Below are 21,082 nucleotides of genomic sequence, written 5' to 3'. Positions count from 1 at the left end.
AGTGGCTTCATTTGTTCCCGGTTATACCACTTGTAAATTGGGGTCTCTAGTCAGTAGCAAACATAGCACAGGGCATGATGGCATGCACCCATAATCCCAGCACTCCAGGAACTGGACTACATAACAAGCCCTTCTCTCAGCAATCAAAAATAAGAGAAAAAATATTTATACCTCATGGCCATTGAAAATAGAGACTGACAAACTCTGACCCATCAGGTAGGTGTTTGATACAGCCTTGTAGATCAAGCTAATAGTTGCTTAGGGATTTTGTTTTGATTGTTGAGACAGGGTCTTACCAGGTAGCACTGGCTAGCTTAAAACTTACTTCTGGGGGCTAGAGAGATGGCTGAGAGGTTAAGAGCATTGCCTGCTCTTCCAAAGGTCCTGAGTTCAATTCCCAGCAACCACATGGTGGCTCACAACCATCTGTAATGAGGTCTGGTGCCCTCTTCTGGCCTTCAGGCATACACACAGACAGAATATTGTATACATAATAAATAAATGAATGAATAAATAAATAAATGAATGAATGAATGAATGAATATAAAAAAAACTTGCTTCTTACTTTGTAAGCCAGGCTGACCTCCAATTCACAGAGACCTGCCTGGTTCTGCTTCCCAAGTCCTGGGATTAAAGTTGTGCGCCAGCACACATGGCTTATCACTTATTTTTATGCATGGGAGCATTTTGCCTGCCTGCCTGCCTCTATAGGCACCACTTACAAGCCTGTTACATGAGGAGACCAGAAGAGGGCATCAGAATTTTGGAACTTGAGTTACAGTTGTGAGCCTCCAAGTGGTTGCTAGTAATCAAACTTAGATCCTCTTGGCTGTGGTGGTGCAGACCTTTAATCCCAACAATGTGGACGCAGAAGAAGGTGGGTCTCTAAGTTTGAGGACAGCTTGATCTACATAGTGAGACCCTGTGTCAAAATAAAAACAAACAAACAAAACCCCAGATCTTCTTAAACAATAGCCATCTCTCCAGCCCCTTGTTATTTGTTTTAAAGATGTGGTAGCTGGGCAGCGATGGCACATGCGTTTAATACTCGGAAGGCAGAGACAGGCAGATCTCTGAATTCAAGCCAGCCTGGCCTACAGAGCAAGTTCCAGAACAGTCCCTAAAGCTACAGAGAAACCCTGTCTCAAACAAACAAAAAAGTGGTGGATTTTATTTGTCTGTTTTACTTTGCACTGATAATTTGACCTGATTGAAACCCCAAGGATTATTTATCTCTTTCTAGCTATTTATTTCCTGATGGGCGAAGTCAAAATCCTGACCTGACAGGTTTATGTGAACCAACACCGCAAGATCATATCAAAGTAACCCAGGTGAGTTTTGCTTTATAATTATATTCACTGGAGCTAAACTTTTGGGTGTATTCTAGAACTCAGTCTAAGTATTACAACAGTTAGATTTTAAACTATTGATTAGATTAGTGAGTGTGTATGTGCATGTATGTATGGTGTTGTGTTGCATGTGTCTGAGGAGGTCTAACCAAGGTCAACAATGAGTATTTTTTAGTACTCTCCATCCCAGTTTTTTAAAAATAGAGTCTCTTATTGAACCTGGACCTGACTGATCTGCTTAGGTGGCTGGGCATCGAGCCCCTGGGATCTCTCTGTCTCTGTCCCCCAGTCTTAGGGTTACAGATGTGTATGCCTTTTAGGTGGTACTGGGGATCTGAACTCAGGTTCTCATTCGTGGACAGTCATCAGTTTTTCTACTGATGGAACCGTCTCCTCAGCACCTAATGTGACATTGCTATTTGAGTAAATTTTTTTTATGTGCATGGGTACCTGTACCTCTGTATGAATGCGTGTACAGCACATACATGTATATCTGTGGAGATTAGAAAAAGGCATCAGAACTGGAGTTCCTATTTGGGTGCTGGGAATTCAACCTCAGTCCTCTGGAAGAGCAGCCAGTGCTCTTAATCACTGAGCCATCTCTCCAGCACCACTATTTGAGTAAATTTGACAGTCTTTTGGTTTTCATGTTGCTGACATTTAGTGTCATTCATTCAACACATTATCTCTCAATTTTTTTCATCAAAGGAACAATATGAATTATACTGTGAGATGGGCTCCACATTTCAGCTATGTAAAATATGTGCTGAAAATGATAAGGATGTGAAGATTGAGCCCTGTGGACACCTCATGTGCACATCCTGCCTTACATCGTGGCAGGTATGGATATCCAAACTGTTTTCTCTGTGTGGTTACTCTGTGAATAAGGTATTATACATACTTTATAGATAGGAAGGGTGGGCTAAGTTCAGTTTTTGTTAAGTCCCCTTCTCTTGCTTGCATTGCATCCCCCCACCCCCGCCCCGGTTTGGATGTTTAAGGTAAGGCCTCATTTAACCACTTCTGGCTACCGTATCAATTTTGGAAGATGACTTCAAATTCCTGTGCCTTCTGCTTTGACCTCCCAAATGCTGGCATTACAAGGGTGGGCCACGGTACCTAACTCTTCTCCTGTTCTCTCTCTTCTTCTGGGCACTGAGGAATGATTCCAGGGCCTGCTAAGCACACACTACCTCTGAATTACTTTCTTTATTAATTCTACTTTCATCTGTATGAGCTGTACTTACTAGGAGATGAGTATGTTACATTCTTTCAGAATATCTGTTACTGTCATTTATTCTTCTGCAGGAGTCAGAAGGTCAGGGCTGTCCATTCTGCCGATGTGAAATCAAAGGTACTGAGCCCATCGTGGTGGATCCATTTGACCCCAGAGGCAGTGGCAGTCTATTAAGGCAAGGAGCAGAAGGAGCTCCTTCCCCAAATTATGATGATGATGATGATGAACGAGCTGATGATTCTCTCTTCATGATGAAGGAGTTGGCAGGTGCCAAGGTAAGACTGGAATTCGGGGGCATTGGAGATACAACTTGGTGTTAGAGAAATGTCTTGGTCAGCATTTCTATTGTGATAAAACACTGACCAAAAGCAGCTTGGGGAGGAAGGGTTTGTAGCTTGTAGTTCATCGTCAGGGAAGTCAGGGCTACACTGGGAGGCTTTCTTCCTTTGTTAGAACTGAGGATTAAGGGAGGGAGATGCTTGAGAATTTTATAAAGATACTAGTATTCATTTCTTCACTGAATGGCACGTCAATAGTGTTTTCTTATTCTATATAGCTTTCAGTTTGTTATATATTAACTTTTAGACGATATTAAAATTTGACCCTCTTTCCCTCCTTAAAATCTTACCATAAAAGTATATGAAAACATGGCATTGCCTGGTTCTTCATACCCGGCAGCTGTCGTCTGTTGTTGTATGTTTTGTTTCTTTTTCTGAGCTGTACCTTGGACTCGAGCTCTAGGCACGTGACTGCTACCCCTGAGCCACATCATTGATCTGAGGGTGTGTGTATTTGTTGTATAAAGTTAAAGGTTTGGGGGTTTTTTGTTTTGTTGTTTTTTTTACAACCTAACTTCCTGTTTTTCCTGAAATAATTATATTTCTAGTTTTCAGTTTGCATTTGTCACCTATAAGACCATGTTTTAAAGCATCTTCTCAAGTGGCTGCATTAAGAAATAAATGCTAAGCCCAGCAGTGATGGTGGTGCACACACCCTTAATCCCGGCACTTGGGAGGCAGAGGCAGAAGGATCTCTGTGAGTTTGAGGTCAGCCTGGTCTACAGAGCAAGTTTCAGGACAGCCAGGGCTACACAGAGAAACCCTGTCTCTCAAAAATGAAAAGAAAAAAAAGAAAGAAAAGAATGCTATGCTATTAGCAAACTGTACAGTGCAGTAGGTAGCAAATAATACAGTGCTGTGATACTCGGCAGTCATCTGTTCTCCTTCCATCTGGTCTGCTCACTCCCTAAGTGGACTGCTTCCCTGTCATCCTTTCCTCTCATGGACCTGATTGCCTCTCCTCTGCAAAGACCTATTTCTTGCATCCCATGTTTTCTTTTTCCCTTTTTGAGGGAACTGTGCCCTTGAAATATCTTTCTGGGAGCCTGGAGAGATTGCTCAATGGTTAAGAGCATATGGTACTCTTCTAGAGGACCCAAGTTCGATTCCCTGTATCCATGTGCGGCACCTCACAATCACCTGTAACTCCAATTCCTGAAGGATTCAAATTTGTAATCTTGTAGTCACCTGCATCCATATACAAATGACTACACACAGACACTTATACATAATTAAAAATAGTAAAAATAAATCTTTAAAAATATCTCTGGCCGGGCAGTGGTGGTGCACACCTTTAATCCCAGCACTTGGGAGATGGGAGCAGGTGGATCTCTGTGAGTTTGAGGCCAGCCTGGTCTACAGAGTGAGTTCCAGGACAGGCTTCAAAGCTATACAGAGAAACCCTGTCTCAAAAACAAAAAAAAATAATCTCTGTGAAAAGGTGAAAGAGTAACTTTCTGGGGGTCTTTGAACAAAGGGGACACTATATATAGATTGGAAGTCTTTAGGGGAAGTCAGCAAGTGCTGGACTAGATACTGATGGAGTGAGAATTAGCTTGGTGAATAACTTAACATTTTTAGTCCTAATATTAAGCTGAATTTTCACCTGAGGTAGAGCCTGGTTTTTTGAGGCTTTAGCTAGTCTGTCATTGACTCTTCAATACCCTGCATATTTTGGTTGTTGTTAGAAATTTCATTTAATATTCTTTTTCCAGATAATATAAATATTTCGTCTTTAAATTTGTGTGTGTGTGTGTGTGTGTGTGTGTGTGTGTGTGTGTGTTTGTGCATGATTATCTGTAAGGGAACGGGGGTGCCATGGCCTTCCTATGAAGGTCAGAAGACAATTTTGTGGTCTTATTTGTTTGTTTGCTTTTAAGATTTATTTTATGTTTATGAGTGCTTTATCTGCACTCACGCCTTTATGCCAGAAGAGAGCATCAGATATCAGTAAAGATGGTTGCAACACCTTGTGGTTGTTGGGAACTGAACTCAGGACCTCTGGAAGAGCAGCCAGTGTTTTCAACTGCTGAGCCCTCTCGCCAGCCCCTAGAAGACAACTTTGTAGGGTCAGTTCTCTCCTTCCACCTTTGTGTGCATTCCCAGGGTTGAACTCAGGTTGCCAGACTTGCACAGCAAGCACATTTACCTAGTTTTAATCTTGATAATAGTCTTTTTTTTTCTCCAAAGACAAAGAGATAGAGTATTGTAGTAGTTTTTAAAATTGTAAGGTAATCTCTTTTTCGTAGACTGCTGTCTGATTGAGAGTGCCCTCTTAATATATAGTGTGATATAAACATAGTCCAGGATTTCAAAAATATCTGCGATTTTATAGGTTTGTGTGACCCAGCACCTATGATCACATAGTATTTGCTGTCTCCAGCATTAGGATTGAAAGATGCTGTTCCTTAAGCAAGAGTAACCCTTTCCATCTCATCGGTTCTAGGTGGAAAGGCCTTCCTCTCCATTCTCCATGGCCCCACAAGCTTCCCTTCCTCCAGTGCCACCAAGACTTGACCTTCTACAACAGCGAGCATCTGTTCCTCCCAGCACTTCAGTTCTGGGGACTACTTCCAAGGCAAAGCATTATCCATTTCTGCACTTTGATGAGACTTTCTTATATAAAAGTGGTTTTGATTGATTTATTCCCATCTTGTTTCCATAGGCTGCTTCTGGTTCCCTTCATAAAGACAAACCATTGCCAATACCTCCCACCCTTCGAGATCTTCCACCACCACCCCCTCCAGACCGGCCTTACTCTGTGGGAGCAGAAACACGTCCTCAGAGACGCCCTCTGCCTTGTACACCAGGCGATTGTCCGTCTAGAGACAAACTGCCACCTGTCCCCTCTAGCCGCCCAGGGGACTCATGGTTGCCCCGGCCAATCCCTAAAGTACCAGTAGCTACCCCAAGCCCTAGTGATCCTTGGAGTGGAAGAGAACTGACCAATCGGCACTCACTTCCATTTTCATTGCCTTCACAAGTGGAATCCAGAGCAGATGTTCCTAGGCTGGGAAGCACATTTAGTCTGGACACTTCCATGGTAAGTCCTGAATTTTAGAACATTTTGCTTAGGAATATCTGTGGGTGGCATTTTGTGGTCAGAAGTATTTTCATTGGACTGGGTGTGGTGGTAAACTCTTTTAATACCAACAGAGGCAGGGGCTTTCAGACTTCTGAGTTCAAGGCCAGCCTGGTCTACAGAGGAGTTCCCAGAGACAACTAGGGCTGTTACACAGAGAAACCCTGCCTCCAAAAATAAATAAATAAATAAGAATAAAAATAAAAAAATGTGTCTGTATGTAGTGTAGTGTAGAGTAGCTGGTGCCAGTGACCACGTGGAAGTACATGAAAGGAATTCACAAAGGCTTGGAAGCAGTCAGTAGGTAGAAAGACATAAGATGTGAACTCTCTCCTAAACTGGCTAACAGACATCAAATTTGAAATGAACTTAGATGGGTAAATTGAAAAGGAGGTTGGAAGCTAATGAAGAGATAGAATGGGAAAAATACAGTTTAGCACTGTAATAACACTTAGATGACTCTTGGTTTCACAGAAAAAATGGTAACATTTGAATGGCTCCAAATGGTGGCATTCTGGGGTAGCATCAATGGAGAACATCCATTAAGCTTAGATGTAGACTTACTTATGCTAGAAGTAATATTTCTATAGACAACTAATTTTATTTCATCTGTTTTTAGAATTAGAATAAGGTATTTCCTAGCTTTCTTCTGACTCTTCCATTTGAAATTCCTTCAGAATCAGTATCTATAAGCAATTCTTTCTTTTATTTTCTCTTCTTTTTTTTTTTTTTTTTTTGACAGGGTTTCTCAGTAGCTATGGAGCCAGTCAGTCCTGGAAATCATTCTGTAGACCAGGCTGGCCTCAAACTCAGATATCCTCCTGCCTCTGCCTCCTGAGTGCTGGTATTAAAGGCGTGCGCCTCCACTGCCTGGCTATAAGCAGTTCTTTTGTCAGATGTTATGACTCTTGGGTTTGTGAGGTCTGTGTTAATAGTTTTGTGTGTGTGTGTTTTTTTTTCCCCAGTAGGTTAAATAAGAGGAGATACTTAGCTGTAGTTGGGAAAGAGGTTTTTTTTTTTTCAGACCTTTTCTTACTTTGCAGAATATGAATAGCAGCCCAGCAGCGGGCCCAGAGAGTGAGCATCCAAAAATCAAGCCTTCCTCATCTGCCAATGCCATTTACTCTCTGGCTGCCAGGTAAGCATATTAAAGTTGTATTCATTTTGTGCAGTGGGTTTTTTTTTTTTTTTAAATGAGACAAGGTCTCCCTGAGTAGATAGTGATGTCTTCAAACTCAGAATCCTAAACTGAATGTTGTTGGTACATGCCTGTATCCTGTGCTTGAGATACTAAGGCAGTGATATTGCTACAAGCTAGCAAAACTCCTTCTCAAAACAAACAAGTGGCTGTGGCTCAGTTGTTTAGATACTTGGTATTTTTCCAGAGAACCTGAGTTAGAGTCCCAGCACCCACACAGAGGCTCACAACCATCTGTCACTTCTGCTCCAGGGGACCCAATGCCCTGGCCTTCTTGGGCACCTGCACTCATTTGCACATACCCATTTGTAGACACGCCTATGTGTCTCATGTTGTTTTATTATAACTAAAAGTAATAAGAAATGATCTCAAACAAAAAGTCACCTCACAAGTCTCCTATTCTGGCCCCTCTGAGTGCTGTGAGTTTTGTATTTTGAAATATTTTTCTTCTCGTGTTTTTCCTTTGTGCATGTGCTGAGTCTTTTATTTTTATTAATCTTTTTAAAGATTTGGTTTTGTTATGTTGCTGTGACATGATTTTTAAATGATGCCTGTTTCCAGGCATGTGGAACATGCCCTTAATCCCAGCACTCTGGAGGCAGAGATCTCAGAGTTTGAGGTCAGTCTGGTGTACAGAGTGAGTTCTAGGACAGTCAGGGCCAGAGAAGAGGGTGTGGGGACACCTTTGTCGCAAAAAACAAACAAACATCCAGGTGGTGGTGGTGCACACCTTTAATCCCAGCACTCACTCAGTCGGGTAGAGGCAGGTAGGTCTCTGAGTTCAAAGCCAGTAGGGTCTACAGAGCTGGTTCCAGGACAAGCTCCAAAGCTACACAGAAAAATCCTGTCTTAAAAAACAACAAAAATAAAACAACAAACAAGCAAAAATGTGTACTACTTTTATAATCAGGAAAATATTATGTAAATGAGGGAAGGCAAATAAATGCAAGTGTTTCTTGTTGATAGGCAAAAAAAGTGAAAAGGGAAAGAGATACTCAGAATTATTCCAAGAAGCATGAGGTGAGGTCATGTTTCTTATAAAGTTATTTTGTCTTAGTCTCCTTTCATAAGGTGGGACAGTGGAAGTTTTTGTTTCTTTTTTTTTTCTTTTTTTTAAATTATTTCATGTGGTACCTGAAAATATATGCCTGTACGCTATGTGCAGGCAGTGCCCGTGCAGACGTACCAAAAGAGGGAATCAGGTCCCTTGGAACTGGAGTTACAGATGGTTGTGAGCTGCTGCGTGGGTGCTGTGAGTAGAATCCTGATCCTCTCTGGAAGAGCAGTCAGTGCTCTTCACCACTGAGCCATCTCTCCAGCTCCTGAGAAGTTTTAGTGAAGAAAGCTGAATGAGAATTACATACTTAGTGCTGCAATAGCAAAATCTTTGAAGTAGAAGCACAGAGATACAGTCAGTCTAGCACATGTAAGGTTCTATGTTTGATTTCTTCACTACCAAAAAAAAAAAGAGGAAGGGAAGAAAAAAAATGAATGATTAAGAGTCAAACGTGTAGTACCTAATCTAGGATGCTAATGACCTAAGTTACTTTTTTATCTCTTTATTTTAGATTTTTCTGATAGGAAATAGTGAAGAGAAGAAGTCATCATACTTTAGAGAAATGCTTTTGACAAGCTATATAATCTTACTACCATAGATGGGTTTTTGTATTGTGATTTGGTATACATTTCTAGCATTCTGTTAGAAAGCCACCTGCTATTCCACGTTTTATGCTAATGGGAGCACTGTAACAAAACGTACTTGTGAATTGCGGGTAACTGGAACCAACTGCCTATCCCAGCTTAACATTTGGATCAGCTCAAAGCAAACTTTGTAGTTGATGCATATTTTCTTAAATATTTGCCATGGTCAGTGGACATGATAGTACCCTAGCTACTATTTATTTATTTATTTATTTATTTATTTTTAATTCTTCCAGGCCTCTTCCTGTGCCAAAACTGCCGTCTGGGGAGCAGGGAGAAAGTGAGGAGGACACGGAGTATATGACTCCCACATCTAGGCCTGCAGGGATTCAGAAGCCAGAGCCCAGATGGCCTGTAGAGGCCACCCAGAGTTCACGGTATGCTCCCCGCAGCCCCAATTGGAGCTAAGTATGTTTACTTGGATAATTCACTTGTCTTCCACCTGCTTGTTTTCTTATTGCACAGACCGTTACCTAGTCATAAGTAAAGCAGAAAGAGAAATCTAGACCCTAATGTTTACATCCCTAATAGCATTAAGCAATTGCATTGTTTTCCACTGTGGCACAGTGACCTCTGGAACGTGGACACCATTAGCTTGTCATGAGTCAATCTCACGGTATTTATAAATGGTATAGGTACAAAGAGAATATGTTGTTTTGAAAGAATTGGGGTTTAGGACAGTTAGAAGCAGGTTAGTCTTCTTGAGTTTGCAATTAACAAAATTTTGTTTGTGAAGATCATTGTACCTCTTTGTGGTTCAGAGCATGTGACTGTGACCAGCAGATTGACACCTGCACGTATGAAGCAATGTATAACATTCAGTCCCAGGCACTCTCAGTAACGGAAAACAGTACCTTTGGTGAGTAGCCTGTCTGCTACTTTAAAATTGATATGCCTTGTGTGGTAGCACCTGTCTGTAATTTTAATGCTTTGGAGTCTGAGGCAAAAGAATTTCAAGTTTGAGGCCAGCGTAGCCTACATAGCTAAGACCCAGTCTCAAGACTAAGAAGAAAAAACCCTAGGGGTGCTCTGTAACATTCAGTTAAGACAGCTTACCCAAAGAGAAAATTATTCTCAGTGCTCTTTAGCAAAAAGTCTTTGACTCATGTACAGAACGGGCCCCACTTTCCTTTTATTTCCTTTTTAGGCACTATTTCCTAACTGTTTTCCTCCTCCCGGGGCCTGGAGACATCTGTGTTATATGGCCTGGACCTCAGGGCTAGCGGCTCTCTTTTATTCCCATTACATTGATGAAATTCTTTTGTGTGTGGGTAGTAAATGCTCAGTTCCCATGGTAAATAGTTTATCAAGATGAAAGTTCAAGAAGCCTGCACACACAAGCCCTTTGGCTGATCTCTCAGGTGAAATATGGGTAGGAGGATGTAAAATAGCACTTCAGTCTTGGCATCAGTAGCTGTTGACCTTAGCAAGAGTGACTGTTGACGTGTTCAGCAAGAACAGGTAGAGTTTTTATTTTATCCATCTACAGGGCCTCAAATGGTGTTTGGCCCACAGTAGACATTTGAGTACCTTTTGAATGAAATAAATGGTGTGTACATGGGTGAATGAGTGGATCCCTCTGAGTTGAAGTGAGTGTGTTAGCAAATGAAGTATGTCAGCAAAGAATGATAGCTTATACCAACTTTATTACAGGGGAAGGGAATTTGGCTACAGCCCACACCAGCACTGGCCCTGAGGAATCAGAAAATGAGGATGATGGGTATGATGTGCCTAAGCCACCTGTGCCGGCTGTACTAGCTCGTCGGACTCTGTCTGACATCTCTAATGCCAGCTCCTCCTTTGGCTGGTTGTCTCTGGATGGTGATGCTACAACAAGTGAGTCCGCAGGCTGCTTTGCCTGTCCTGGATTAATGCTGTCTGGCCTAAGTCATGATCTTCTGGTGGCAGTAAGTCAGTGAGTGGATGTAGCAGGCTGTGCACTGTATCTAAATGTTGGAGAGCAGGTCCTAGGTCCCACATTAGGAGAAACTCTGCAGGTGGTGCTTAAACCACAGCTCCTCCTGTAGGAGAGGGCAGGGCTTCCAACTTTTCTCGATAGAGGCAATGTTGTCCCCGGCCCTTTCCCGTGTTGTCCCTCCCCCCCAACTAAGCCCTGTCCAACTGGGAAGGATTGTACTGTCCTCAAATACTAGGCCTGCTCCCCCCCCACACACACACATTAGTCTCTGGTATCCAGGACTACTCTTGCACCTGTGGCTGCCTGGTAGGGAAGCAGCCAGAGTAGCTGTCACTTTGTTCTCAAAGTTATCTTCAATTTCCAATGACAGGGCTGGAAAGATAGCTCAAAGGTTAAGGGCACTGGCTGCTCTTCCAGAGGTCCTGAGTTCAAATCCCAGCAACCTCATTATGATGAAATTTGATGCCCTCTTCTGGTGTGCTGGCAAAATGCAGACAGAACACTGTATACATAATAAAAACATCTTTAAAAAGAAACTGAAAACAATTTCCAGTGACAGCTGATGAAAAAGATGCAGCATCTGGTTTCCCATCTAGGTAGGATTCCTACCCAGTCTAGCTTACTGCTTCTTCTTTGCAATTTTGGCTGTATTATCTCCTTATTTGTAGAAGAAATAGTTTAGTTTAGTTAATGTGTAAACTTATTAAGTATAACACACAGTGTAGGTGTGATAATGCTTCTCAAAGTTGCAATTACAGTTACTAGAATGGGTGTATGACATATCTAGTAGGTTCTTCACTCTATAATAAGAGTCTAGATCAAGGCCCAACTTGTAGACTGATGACCTAGCTCAGCAGCAGAATACTTTACCAACCTAGGTTTGTGCCTAGCACTAAAGATAGATAAAACCCAGACTTGGCCAGGCATGGTAGCTCACAGCTGTAATCTCTTGATTCCGTCTTGAGAGACGGAAGCTGGAGTACAGGTGTGAGTTTGATTCCAGTCTTGGCTATAGAGTGAGCTCCTGTTTCAAAACAAACAAAAAATAGAATTCTAGCCTTATAACAGAGGAACACATTAGCATATTGTTATTGTTGCTGCCATTAAATTGGAGCTTCCAGGATTTGCAAATATTTTTTTCTTTCTTTTTTAGACTTCAATGAGAGTTCCCAAGTTCCTGAGCGCCCCCCTAAACCATTCCCCCGGAGAATCAACTCTGAACGAAAAGCAAGTAGCTATCAGCATGGTGGAGGTGCCACTGCTAATCCTGCTGCCACCGCTCCCTCACCACAGCTCTCAAGTGAGATTGAGCGCCTCATGAGTCAGGGCTACTCCTACCAGGACATTCAGAAAGCTTTGGTCATTGCCCACAACAACATTGAGATGGCCAAAAACATCCTCCGGGAATTTGTTTCTATTTCTTCTCCTGCCCACGTAGCTACCTAGCACATCTCTCCTTGCCATGGATTCAGAGGACCCATGAGACGGGCTCTTACTCAAGGAGCACCTAGGAAAGCAGTGACTTCTTTTGGAACATCATAGTGAGGTCCTGCCTCTTCTGTGGGTATCAACACCCATGGTTCCAAGATTTCAAAGCAGTGGAATGAAAATGGAGCAGCTGGTGTGCTTCACTGTTACATTGGTCTGAAGAGTGTGTTTGTAGTCCTTCAGTTCCCAGTAGGAGAGCGTGAGTTTTTATTAAATGATAGCCCATCCCTGCAACAGTACAGAAAGCAGCAGAAATGCTGTTCTGTAGCCCTAGTTAAAAATTTAAGACTTTCCTGTTAGGGTGTGTATGTGGTCTGTCTGTGTGTGTCCTCTGATTATAAGATTATCCTGCTGTGTATGAATCCAGGCAGGGAGTTAGCACAAGAGCTTCAGGAAAGAATCTGAAGACTCCCATCTACTGTGGTATTGCACCTAGCCCTGCTGGATGTTACAACCTCAACACTCCCCTTTGGCTTAGATTATCATGTGCTTAGCTAAGTCTTACCGTGTTAGAATACCCTCTGTCCTTTACCCTTGAGACTCCTTACCCTATCCTTTCCTCATTGGTGTTCTTTGGCTTGCTGTGACCTGAAGCCAAGCCACTTACAGGATGTTTTTTCTGATGTCTGATGGTAATTGGTTTGTTTGGTAGAATAGGTGGGAAGGAAAGTACTGTTCTGTGGTTACAGTTATGACTGATGCTAACAGCTAACACTGGTCCCTCCAAAGTGCTGTTTCTATAGGAACGTTGAATTTGTTAAAATAAGATGTTTGAATTCTCCTAATTACCTAATGACTGGTTTGAAATAGAGGCCTTCATATACATTCCATGTCTTCCCCAGGAAATAGTCTGTGGGAATCTGTTGCCTTGGTGCCAGGTATGTGTTTCCTATGTAGGTCTTGAGTCTTTCTACCTAACAGGAACAGAAGAACATTTGTTTCCAGGGTGGCTTTACCAGCCCAAATACCATGGAGCTTTTAGGAAGCTTCAGTCACATACTATTTAGATTTACAAAATAAATCAGTAAGGACTTATCTATTCTATTCAGCCTTTCTTGCCAGTGGTTAATTTCAGCTTAGGAATTTCTCCCTCGAATAGGAGTGAGGTTAGCCTTTCAGAAATGATTTCTTTCTTCGCCCTCTAAGGGGTAGGGATAACCCTAATTACCTTACCTTACAGCACTTGCTAATGACTAGCACCTTTCCTACATTGGTACCACCCAGTGACTTGTTTGTTCATGTGCCTAGGGCTTTGGGAATGGTTTCTCTTTCTCCTTCCTTGCCCTTATATTGGGTCCTACATATAATCACTGTATCATCCACAGTGTTCACATCACTCATTGAAATATTTCAGTCAAAGACAGTTTGGGACATTATAGTAGTTTCTGTATTTATAAGTTTATCTAGATTTGGAGTCAGTTTGGAGACCTGCTTCCCAGTCACTGTTATAACCCTTGGGTTTAGTTAGTTCTCTGCCTGGAGTCTTGCTGACTTCCCTGGCAGCATTGCCCTTTCTCCTGTCACATGCAAATTGTTTTTTGCATGAATCCACTCTATCCTTTATGTTCAGACAGAATTGGCCCACTAAGATTACACTTTCTTTCTAGTCTTAACATCTTTGCAACTAAAACCTTTTGAACTCTGTTTCTGGATGCTTCAAGGTCTTCAGGTTTTATCCACTTGCCTCAGCTATTTGTGTTCCCAGGGCAGACTTTGTTATTACAGTACTTTATATGGATTTGCCATGGCTACCCAGTGTTTCCTCTACATAGTGGTAAGTAGGAAACAATAGCGTATAGCTTATCATCCACCTCAAAAAAGCTCAAATTTTGTGTTCCTTTGAACATTGAAAGCCTAAGCCAGGCTTGGTAACATGTGCCTCTACTCTCAGTACTTGGGAGATGGTGGCAAGATGATCAGGAGTTCAGTACCAGCTCAAAGCTGCTCGAACCACTGTTTCAAAACAAACAATGGGGCTTGAATAGATGGCTCATGAGTTAAGAGTAGCTGTTCTTGTAAAGGACGCAGGTTTGGTTCCCAGCACCCATGTGGCAGCACACAACCATTTGTAACTCCAGATCTAGAGGGATCTGGTGCCCTCTTCTGACCTCTGTGGGCTCCAGGCACATACATGGTGTGCATACATACATGCAGATAAAACATAAACATAAAATTAAAGAAATATTTTTTGAAGTATAAAAAACAAAAATTTGAAGGCCTCGACAGAGAACTTGGAAAAGGTGACAAGCCTAGTCTCTCTGTATTGTAGTATTTCTTGCAGATATCGCCCACTATCTGAAGATCTATCAAGAAAATAAATCATTGGCTATGTACCTTCGGCCTTTTCTGTGTATCCAAGTCTTCTGTGGAGCACTAAGGATATAGCTCAGTTGGTAGAGTTGTCTAGCATTTACAAAGCCATGGTTGAGCCCCACACTGCGCAGAACAAATGGTGCTGAGGCACACCTCCAGTCCCTAGTACTCAGGAGCTGAAAACAAAGCATTAGAAGTTCAGGGCCACTCTTCCTACATAGCAAGTTTGAAGCTAGCTTGGGCTACATGAAACCCTGCCTCCAAAAGAAAACAAAAACCAGATCTGTGTCAATTACTGCCCATACTACCTAGGGAAAAGACAGTTTTGTCCTGCCCTCTGTTGAGTGCCCGTGTGAGCTCTGAAAGGGGTGTTGAGTGGGGGTGAGTGGGCGTTTGGTCCCTATGGTGGACAGGCACATGTTTGATTAGCTTGGGTGTTGGTTTATCAGATGTATATCTGTGGGCATCAAGGATTGAGACCATCGTATGTAGGCCTTTCCTTTGGCCCCAGGACATGCTGGGGCCTGTGTCTGATACTATTAGGTAGCTTAGGAAGGTTTCATGCCACTTATTTTGAAAATAGTCTCCAAAATTTAATTTCTTTTTCTTTTGAAGGCACCAATAACCCATTTTTTTTCCATTTGGATAGTAAGTTTTAATTCCTTGGCTCTTCCTCTGAGTTTACCTAAAATTGCTCTTTCATAAATAATCTAGTTTGGGTTTTGCTATTTTTGGCAAGCCCATCCTCTTTTTCTGCTCTGTGTTACAATTAAGAAAACAGCTTTAACGTTTTCCTATTCCTCAACCTCATTAGGCTATTTTATTTAACAGAGACCATTGCTTTCTCTGTGTCTTTCTAAATTGCTTTGCATGCCACTTCATTAATGGATCGCTATCTCGCCAGGACTCAAGGCAAGACTTTTCTAGTTCAGTCCCAGGATTAGACTCTTCTAACTGCCCTCCTACTGTTCTTATAAAGTGAAAATGTTTTTAAAATCCTGTGGGTTCTGAAATATACCTCCTAGTTAGCAGACTGGGCAGCTCTTGGCCTCAGCCTTTGTGTGTTAGTATTTATTTAAGCAGTGATTGGCCCTGGCTGACCGTTCTCTTTCACTTCTCCCCTCCTCCTCCTCCAGCCCCTCCCTGCACACTCTGCCATTTTGTCTTTCTCTTTCAGTTCTCAGACATACCTTCACTGGACAACACAATACTGTCATAGTAGTGCTGGCATCCTTCAGCTGTTCTGTGGGTTTGGTTTTTTTAAACTAAGGAGGGGTATGGGATGGATAAGAGTCACTGTTCTTCATATTTAGAATATTTATTTCCTCTGTGGGAAAGAAAATGTGTTTTATGGTTCAAGTAGCAATTTTACAAGTTGATTTTTGTAATATAACTTGCCTGCAGACCAAACCAGGAATCAGCTGTGTATTCATTTTATGGCACCATTAACAGGATTTAGTCTTTCTGTGATGATCAGCCATGGTGTTAATGCTGAATGTTCTACCTCACATCATGAGAATCAGAAGGCTGCAGGCCTTCTCAGACTTTCCTTCTTTCCATTGGCCTTTCTGACTCTAGAATAATCACTCTATTGAATAGATTATTCTAACCACTGTCCTGGCTATAACCGTTTTCTAATTTCTGCAAATATTGGAGTGATTACTATGTGTCAGAAATGTCAGCTATGTGTTCTTCCCTGCCACCTCATGGTGGTTTACTGGTGTTGGGAAGTTAAGCATGGGCTGTCCTTAACTCTTTTTGCATTTGACCATACATGTGTTTATTCACAACTCTTTTGTATTGAGTTATTTGTCCTTAATAGCGCTGTCTTGCTTAAAATTAGCCCAAGACTTTCCCATTAACCCCTGTTGTCTTTCTGTAGCCTTGATGATATTTGGGAGATTCTGTTGTGTATACCTCATGAATTATCCTTTTTTGCTACAAATTTCATAATCTCTTCAGTGGGTTGAAGATCCACTGACTGAGAGTTGCACGGTAGAGCACTAAATGCTTAAGCAAAGCTTTTGCTGCAGTCTGCTTTCCAATCCAGTGCCTTCTTTATCTTTTTACTGAGCTGCTTTTGTCCCAGGTCCTTCTTGTTGGAAAGGTTTGTGTTTTTACCCTTCTGGGACCTGTCACTATCTCCCATACAATTTGGGATTTCTTTTCTATTCTTTAGCAATCTGTGTCGTAATTCTATTTTAGGATAGGTGGAAGGGTTGGGAAAGGGTGAGGCCCTGATTCTCAGGAGCTGGTCAGGAACTGAGCCTAGATTCTGTCCTCATAAACCTTCCCAGTGCGGGCACCTTATTAAAGGTACCAGAGCCTTACTGCTGACATTATCATCTGGCACTTGAAGCTTCAAAATTCAACAGAAGTACTCTAGCACTACACAACGCATCTGGAGTCAACTGTGGTCTCAGTCACACATGGGCAGTCCTTCTGTAGGAATACACACAGCCATTTGATGCATGGGAGACTTGGTTCTTTTATATTACTGGCTGGAAAACTTAGACTTAGTCCTTACCTATACTTCACAGCATATCTGTATACATGACCCCAAATTAGGTACCCTTGACTTTAGTTCACTTGATCTTCTTACAGTGAATGTGGTTCTTTAGAAACATTCAATAATTCTTGGAAAGAACAAGAGAAAATTAAACCTATTGATTCCATGGGTCAGAACAGGCATCCTGAGGAGTCTGTGCTGAGCTGTATCTCCTGAGGGTATCTGTTCACCGAGCTGGAACTCATGGAGCGAGCCTGTCTTTCAGCTCTTGGGAAGTGGAAGTAGCATTAGAGATTTTAGACCAGCCTTAGATACATTGCAAGGTGACGACGAGACTGGACTCTTGAGTGTCTTTCCTGTTCATGAATATTTTCTCCTCTTCATTTCCAGCAACAGGGAAAGCAGTGACACCATATGGTGCATGAGTGGAGGTACTCTCCTCAAGTGCAAATTCCTAATGGAATAGTTTCGCTGCCAGTGACCCTTCTGGTTCTCCCGCTGTCGTTTCCTTTATGTCTGGTAGTTTGAAGGTGCAATCTTTCGTTTTGGGAAGGTCATGGAGGCAGGAACATGAGGTAGCTGCAAGCAAGGAGCAGAAGACAGTAATACTTAAGTTATGTTCTTAAGAAAGAATACACTCAGTGAGAGTGTTGATTGGAGGGTTCAGACCCGCACTGGGCCTTACAGGAAGAACAGAGAGATTGTGAGATTGAGAGCCTCCAAGAAGAGATCTGCAAAAGGGACTTCCATGCTGGAAGCACAGTTTCTGTTCTGCTGTTCATTTGGAAAGGTGTAGTTGAAGAAATCACCCCCTTACCCCCCTTTTCCGGCCTTTTGAGGATAGGGTTCCTCTGTGTAGCCCTATATGTCCTGGAACTAGCTCTGGAGATCAGGCTGGCCTTGAACTCAGAGATCTGCCTCTGGAGTGCTGGGATTAAAGGCGTGTACCACCGCCCAGCTGGAAATACCTATTTTTAACTTACCCAGAGTCACTATCATCTTTGCTTCTTCATTTCTTCCTTTTGTTCTCCTTAGAGTCTTGGCACCCAAAATTGCTTTCCCCACTCATGAGGCTGTTCTAGTCTGTTCTTGGGTAGCATTTCTTAGCCTCCGCTCAACCTCAGGTCTTCTTCGATGTTACTTAGAGTGCAGATCCCGCTTCCACTGTAGCTACTACCTTTAGACTTGGCTCTCTTCTGGTTTTAGTGCTGAATACCTGTTCATTCTGTGGGCTCTTGACCAGTCTCTTGCATTTCCATCCTCCTTGTTTCTCTTTCTGTGAGGGAGCCTGCAGTGATGTACTTAACTCTGCTTTCCTAGGAACCTTGGGATATTTGCCAGGATATAGATATTTTCAATGTCAAATAGAGCTTGTTCTGTGAGCTCCTTAGACAAGCTACCTGTATCTTCCCTGTCTGGTTGCTTTTTCTCTAGTCCTGTAATAAGTGTGGTGGGTTTTGTTTGCTTGGGGTATTTTTCTTTTTTCTTTTTTTCTTTCTTTTTTTTTTTAAAGACCAACATCAGAATGAAGGGTATTTTTCTTTTAGGGGTGGAGTTAGGGGAGTAAAGCTATGCTTCTGCTTACCTGGATCTTTGAACTCCCATCTTAGAGCCTGCCCTGCATTTTAAGGCATATCACACATACTACCCTGCTTTTAACTTCTAAATATTCAAGTCATTTGGTGTACACAGAAGTAACTTACTAATCCAAAGATAGGCATTGAGACTCGTGGGAAGGGCGAGAGCAGAGTGCTCATTGGATGTCTAGGCTCCTGAATGAAGGAGTAGAGGGATAGTAGTGCCATGTGCCTTCAGCGTCCCAGGAGATCTGGGATGCTTGCAAGGGAAAGTACCAGTATTTCTTGGTTCTAGTAAGGAGCACAAGGCTTAAGAAATAGAGAAATAAGGAAAGGGAGAGCCTACACATTGTTTTGTGCCTGATGAAGAGCACCATGGGGAAGGGCCAGCTGCTAGCCAACAGCTGCTTAGGGACCTTACAGCCTCTTCCCTGTTTTAGTGCTTGAGAAAAATGTGGCTGACCACTCCTTGTGTTGTACAGAGCCTAGGCTGAGCGCCAGCCTCAGATCTACTAATCTGGCAGCTGAACAAATGAACCAAGAGTTGCGAGCACCTGGCTCTACAGTCCTGATTCAGTCCCACAACTGAATGTGAGAGGCAAACCTCCACATTGCCTCCAAGTTTTCTTTCCTCTAAAACAGAATGGAAGCCAGAGAAGAGGATTGCACAATGAATGCTGTGTACAGCTCCTCAGGCTCACACTGCCTCCCCACATAGGTCCAGAAGTGGGGTGTGTGGTTGCTGTTGCTCCTTCCCCACTACCTCTCACCCAGTAGTGGAGAGGGTGACCATGTTTTGGCTGTCTTGAAGTGGTAAGAGGATTGCAGGCCCTGAACGCTCTCTTGGCCTCTCCCCTGCTGTCTGGGCTAGTGAGCCCGCCCTGCAGTGCACAGAGAGGAGCTGCCTCCTGACCTCCTAGTCAGCACAAGTGGGAAGTCTGACCTCTGCTGAGAGGTGCTCGGCATGGCAGCTGTGAGGTACCTCCTCCATCTGCTTTCTGGCTGTGCTGACTTGGGATTTTTAACCTTATATATCTTTTTCCTTTATTCAAAACAAAACAATTTTTAGCACACTGAAAAAAAAAGCCAAAATGTTTTGTGCCTTTCTAAGGCAGCGCTGTATCCCAGGCTGCATTTTAGGACTTAATATGGAAATACCAGAGTCTGAGCTCCTCTACCTGGAATCTCCTTAGCCCTAGAGTCTTGGGGACAAGGATATCTGGCTGGAGAAGTGGCACATGGGTGCCTATAGTCTCCTTTCTCTGCCAGGAGGCTTCTTTGGAAAAGAGCAGCATTTTATCTGGCATCGCTTGGTTGGGTCCAGGCAGCAGTTAGCGCTCCACTCACTGCTCCTGATGTCCTGCTCCCGCAGCCTCCCGGAAGAGTTCCCCGCCACATGGAGCTGAGGGCGACCCTCCTGGAAGGGGAGATGGTTCATTTGTTGTCTTTTCGTTTTGCTGGATCTTGAGCCAGCTTCAACCTCCTGCCTCTCCTCAGACTTGGCTTTCCTTTCATTTGAAGACTTCAACCTTAAAGCATTAAGTGGCTGGTGCCCTTCAGGGTCTGATTGCCCCCAGGGAAAGGCCGTGGAACCCAGAAGCCTGCCATTCATACTGTCAGAGGTTTCAACCACAGTTTTCTTACCCTCCTTTTTCCCTTTCTCCCCTGCCTGTAGCTAACAAAGAGTGGGGGATAGAAACAGTTCTTTTTAAGGTCCTCCTCAGTGAAGATTTTAAAATTCTTGACTTGGGTGGGGCAAGAGAGAACTTAATATTTTCCCCAGAATAGAGTCCCAATTTGTATATCAGTGTTAAGAAAGCAAAACACATTTAGGTGAGATTCTCGTGGACTATTTTTTAAATGTCATTAATATAAAAAGATTTCTATTAGCAGTATTTAATCATTCTCTAAAGAGCAGACAGAGGTAAATACTCCTGCAGAGTAGCGGAGGTTTAAGACTCGTTCTCTCAAGTCCATGTTGTTTTGCCAGTATACTGATGTGTAGAGGTCTGTTATACTAATTAGAGGTCTGTTATACTAATGTTATTTATTAATTTTTTTCATTTCCATACAGTTAACTAAAGAGCTTTTTCAAACACCCATGTCTGTAAAAAATATTTTTAAATAAAATTTCTTTTGTTGTAGCACACTTGAGTTCTGTCTCATCTGGGGCTGGGGTTAATACACAGGGCAGCTTTGAGACCAATGGCAGTGGTACAGGTGATGGGGTACACAACAGGGGCATAACTGTCAGTTAGCATTGAGCAGCATGCTGCTCAGCTCTAGATGCTCTAGAGGTAAAGGGACAGTCTTCTGAGAGCCTGTCACTTCTATGAGGACACCTGTGATTCTGGAAGCTCCAGGTCTGTCAT

At 42.7% G+C, this 21,082-nt stretch overlaps 1 protein-coding gene across 2 annotated transcripts in view; it reads left to right on the top strand.

Annotated features, from left to right (window-relative positions):
• Cbl (Cbl proto-oncogene) overlaps positions 1–20,857 on the top strand; it is an 85,307-nt gene extending 64,450 nt beyond the window's left edge. For both annotated transcript variants that reach the window (XM_038322588.1, XM_038322590.1), the window contains 10 exons: positions 1,244–1,331; positions 2,058–2,189; positions 2,658–2,861; positions 5,371–5,502; positions 5,590–5,967; positions 7,050–7,144; positions 9,142–9,282; positions 9,667–9,764; positions 10,559–10,741; positions 11,977–20,857. In XM_038322588.1, the coding sequence (XP_038178516.1) occupies positions 1,244–1,331; positions 2,058–2,189; positions 2,658–2,861; positions 5,371–5,502; positions 5,590–5,967; positions 7,050–7,144; positions 9,142–9,282; positions 9,667–9,764; positions 10,559–10,741; positions 11,977–12,269 (1,744 nt within the window). In that variant the 3' untranslated portion in view covers positions 12,270–20,857. The remainder of the gene's footprint in view (positions 1–1,243; positions 1,332–2,057; positions 2,190–2,657; positions 2,862–5,370; positions 5,503–5,589; positions 5,968–7,049; positions 7,145–9,141; positions 9,283–9,666; positions 9,765–10,558; positions 10,742–11,976) is intronic.
• The last annotated feature ends 225 nt before the right edge of the window (positions 20,858–21,082 follow it).

The sequence above is a fragment of the Arvicola amphibius genome, chromosome 3, assembly GCF_903992535.2.
Source record: "Arvicola amphibius chromosome 3, mArvAmp1.2, whole genome shotgun sequence".
NCBI classification, from domain to species: Eukaryota; Metazoa; Chordata; class Mammalia; order Rodentia; family Cricetidae; genus Arvicola; species Arvicola amphibius.
This window is presented reverse-complemented; position numbering and strand designations above follow the sequence as displayed.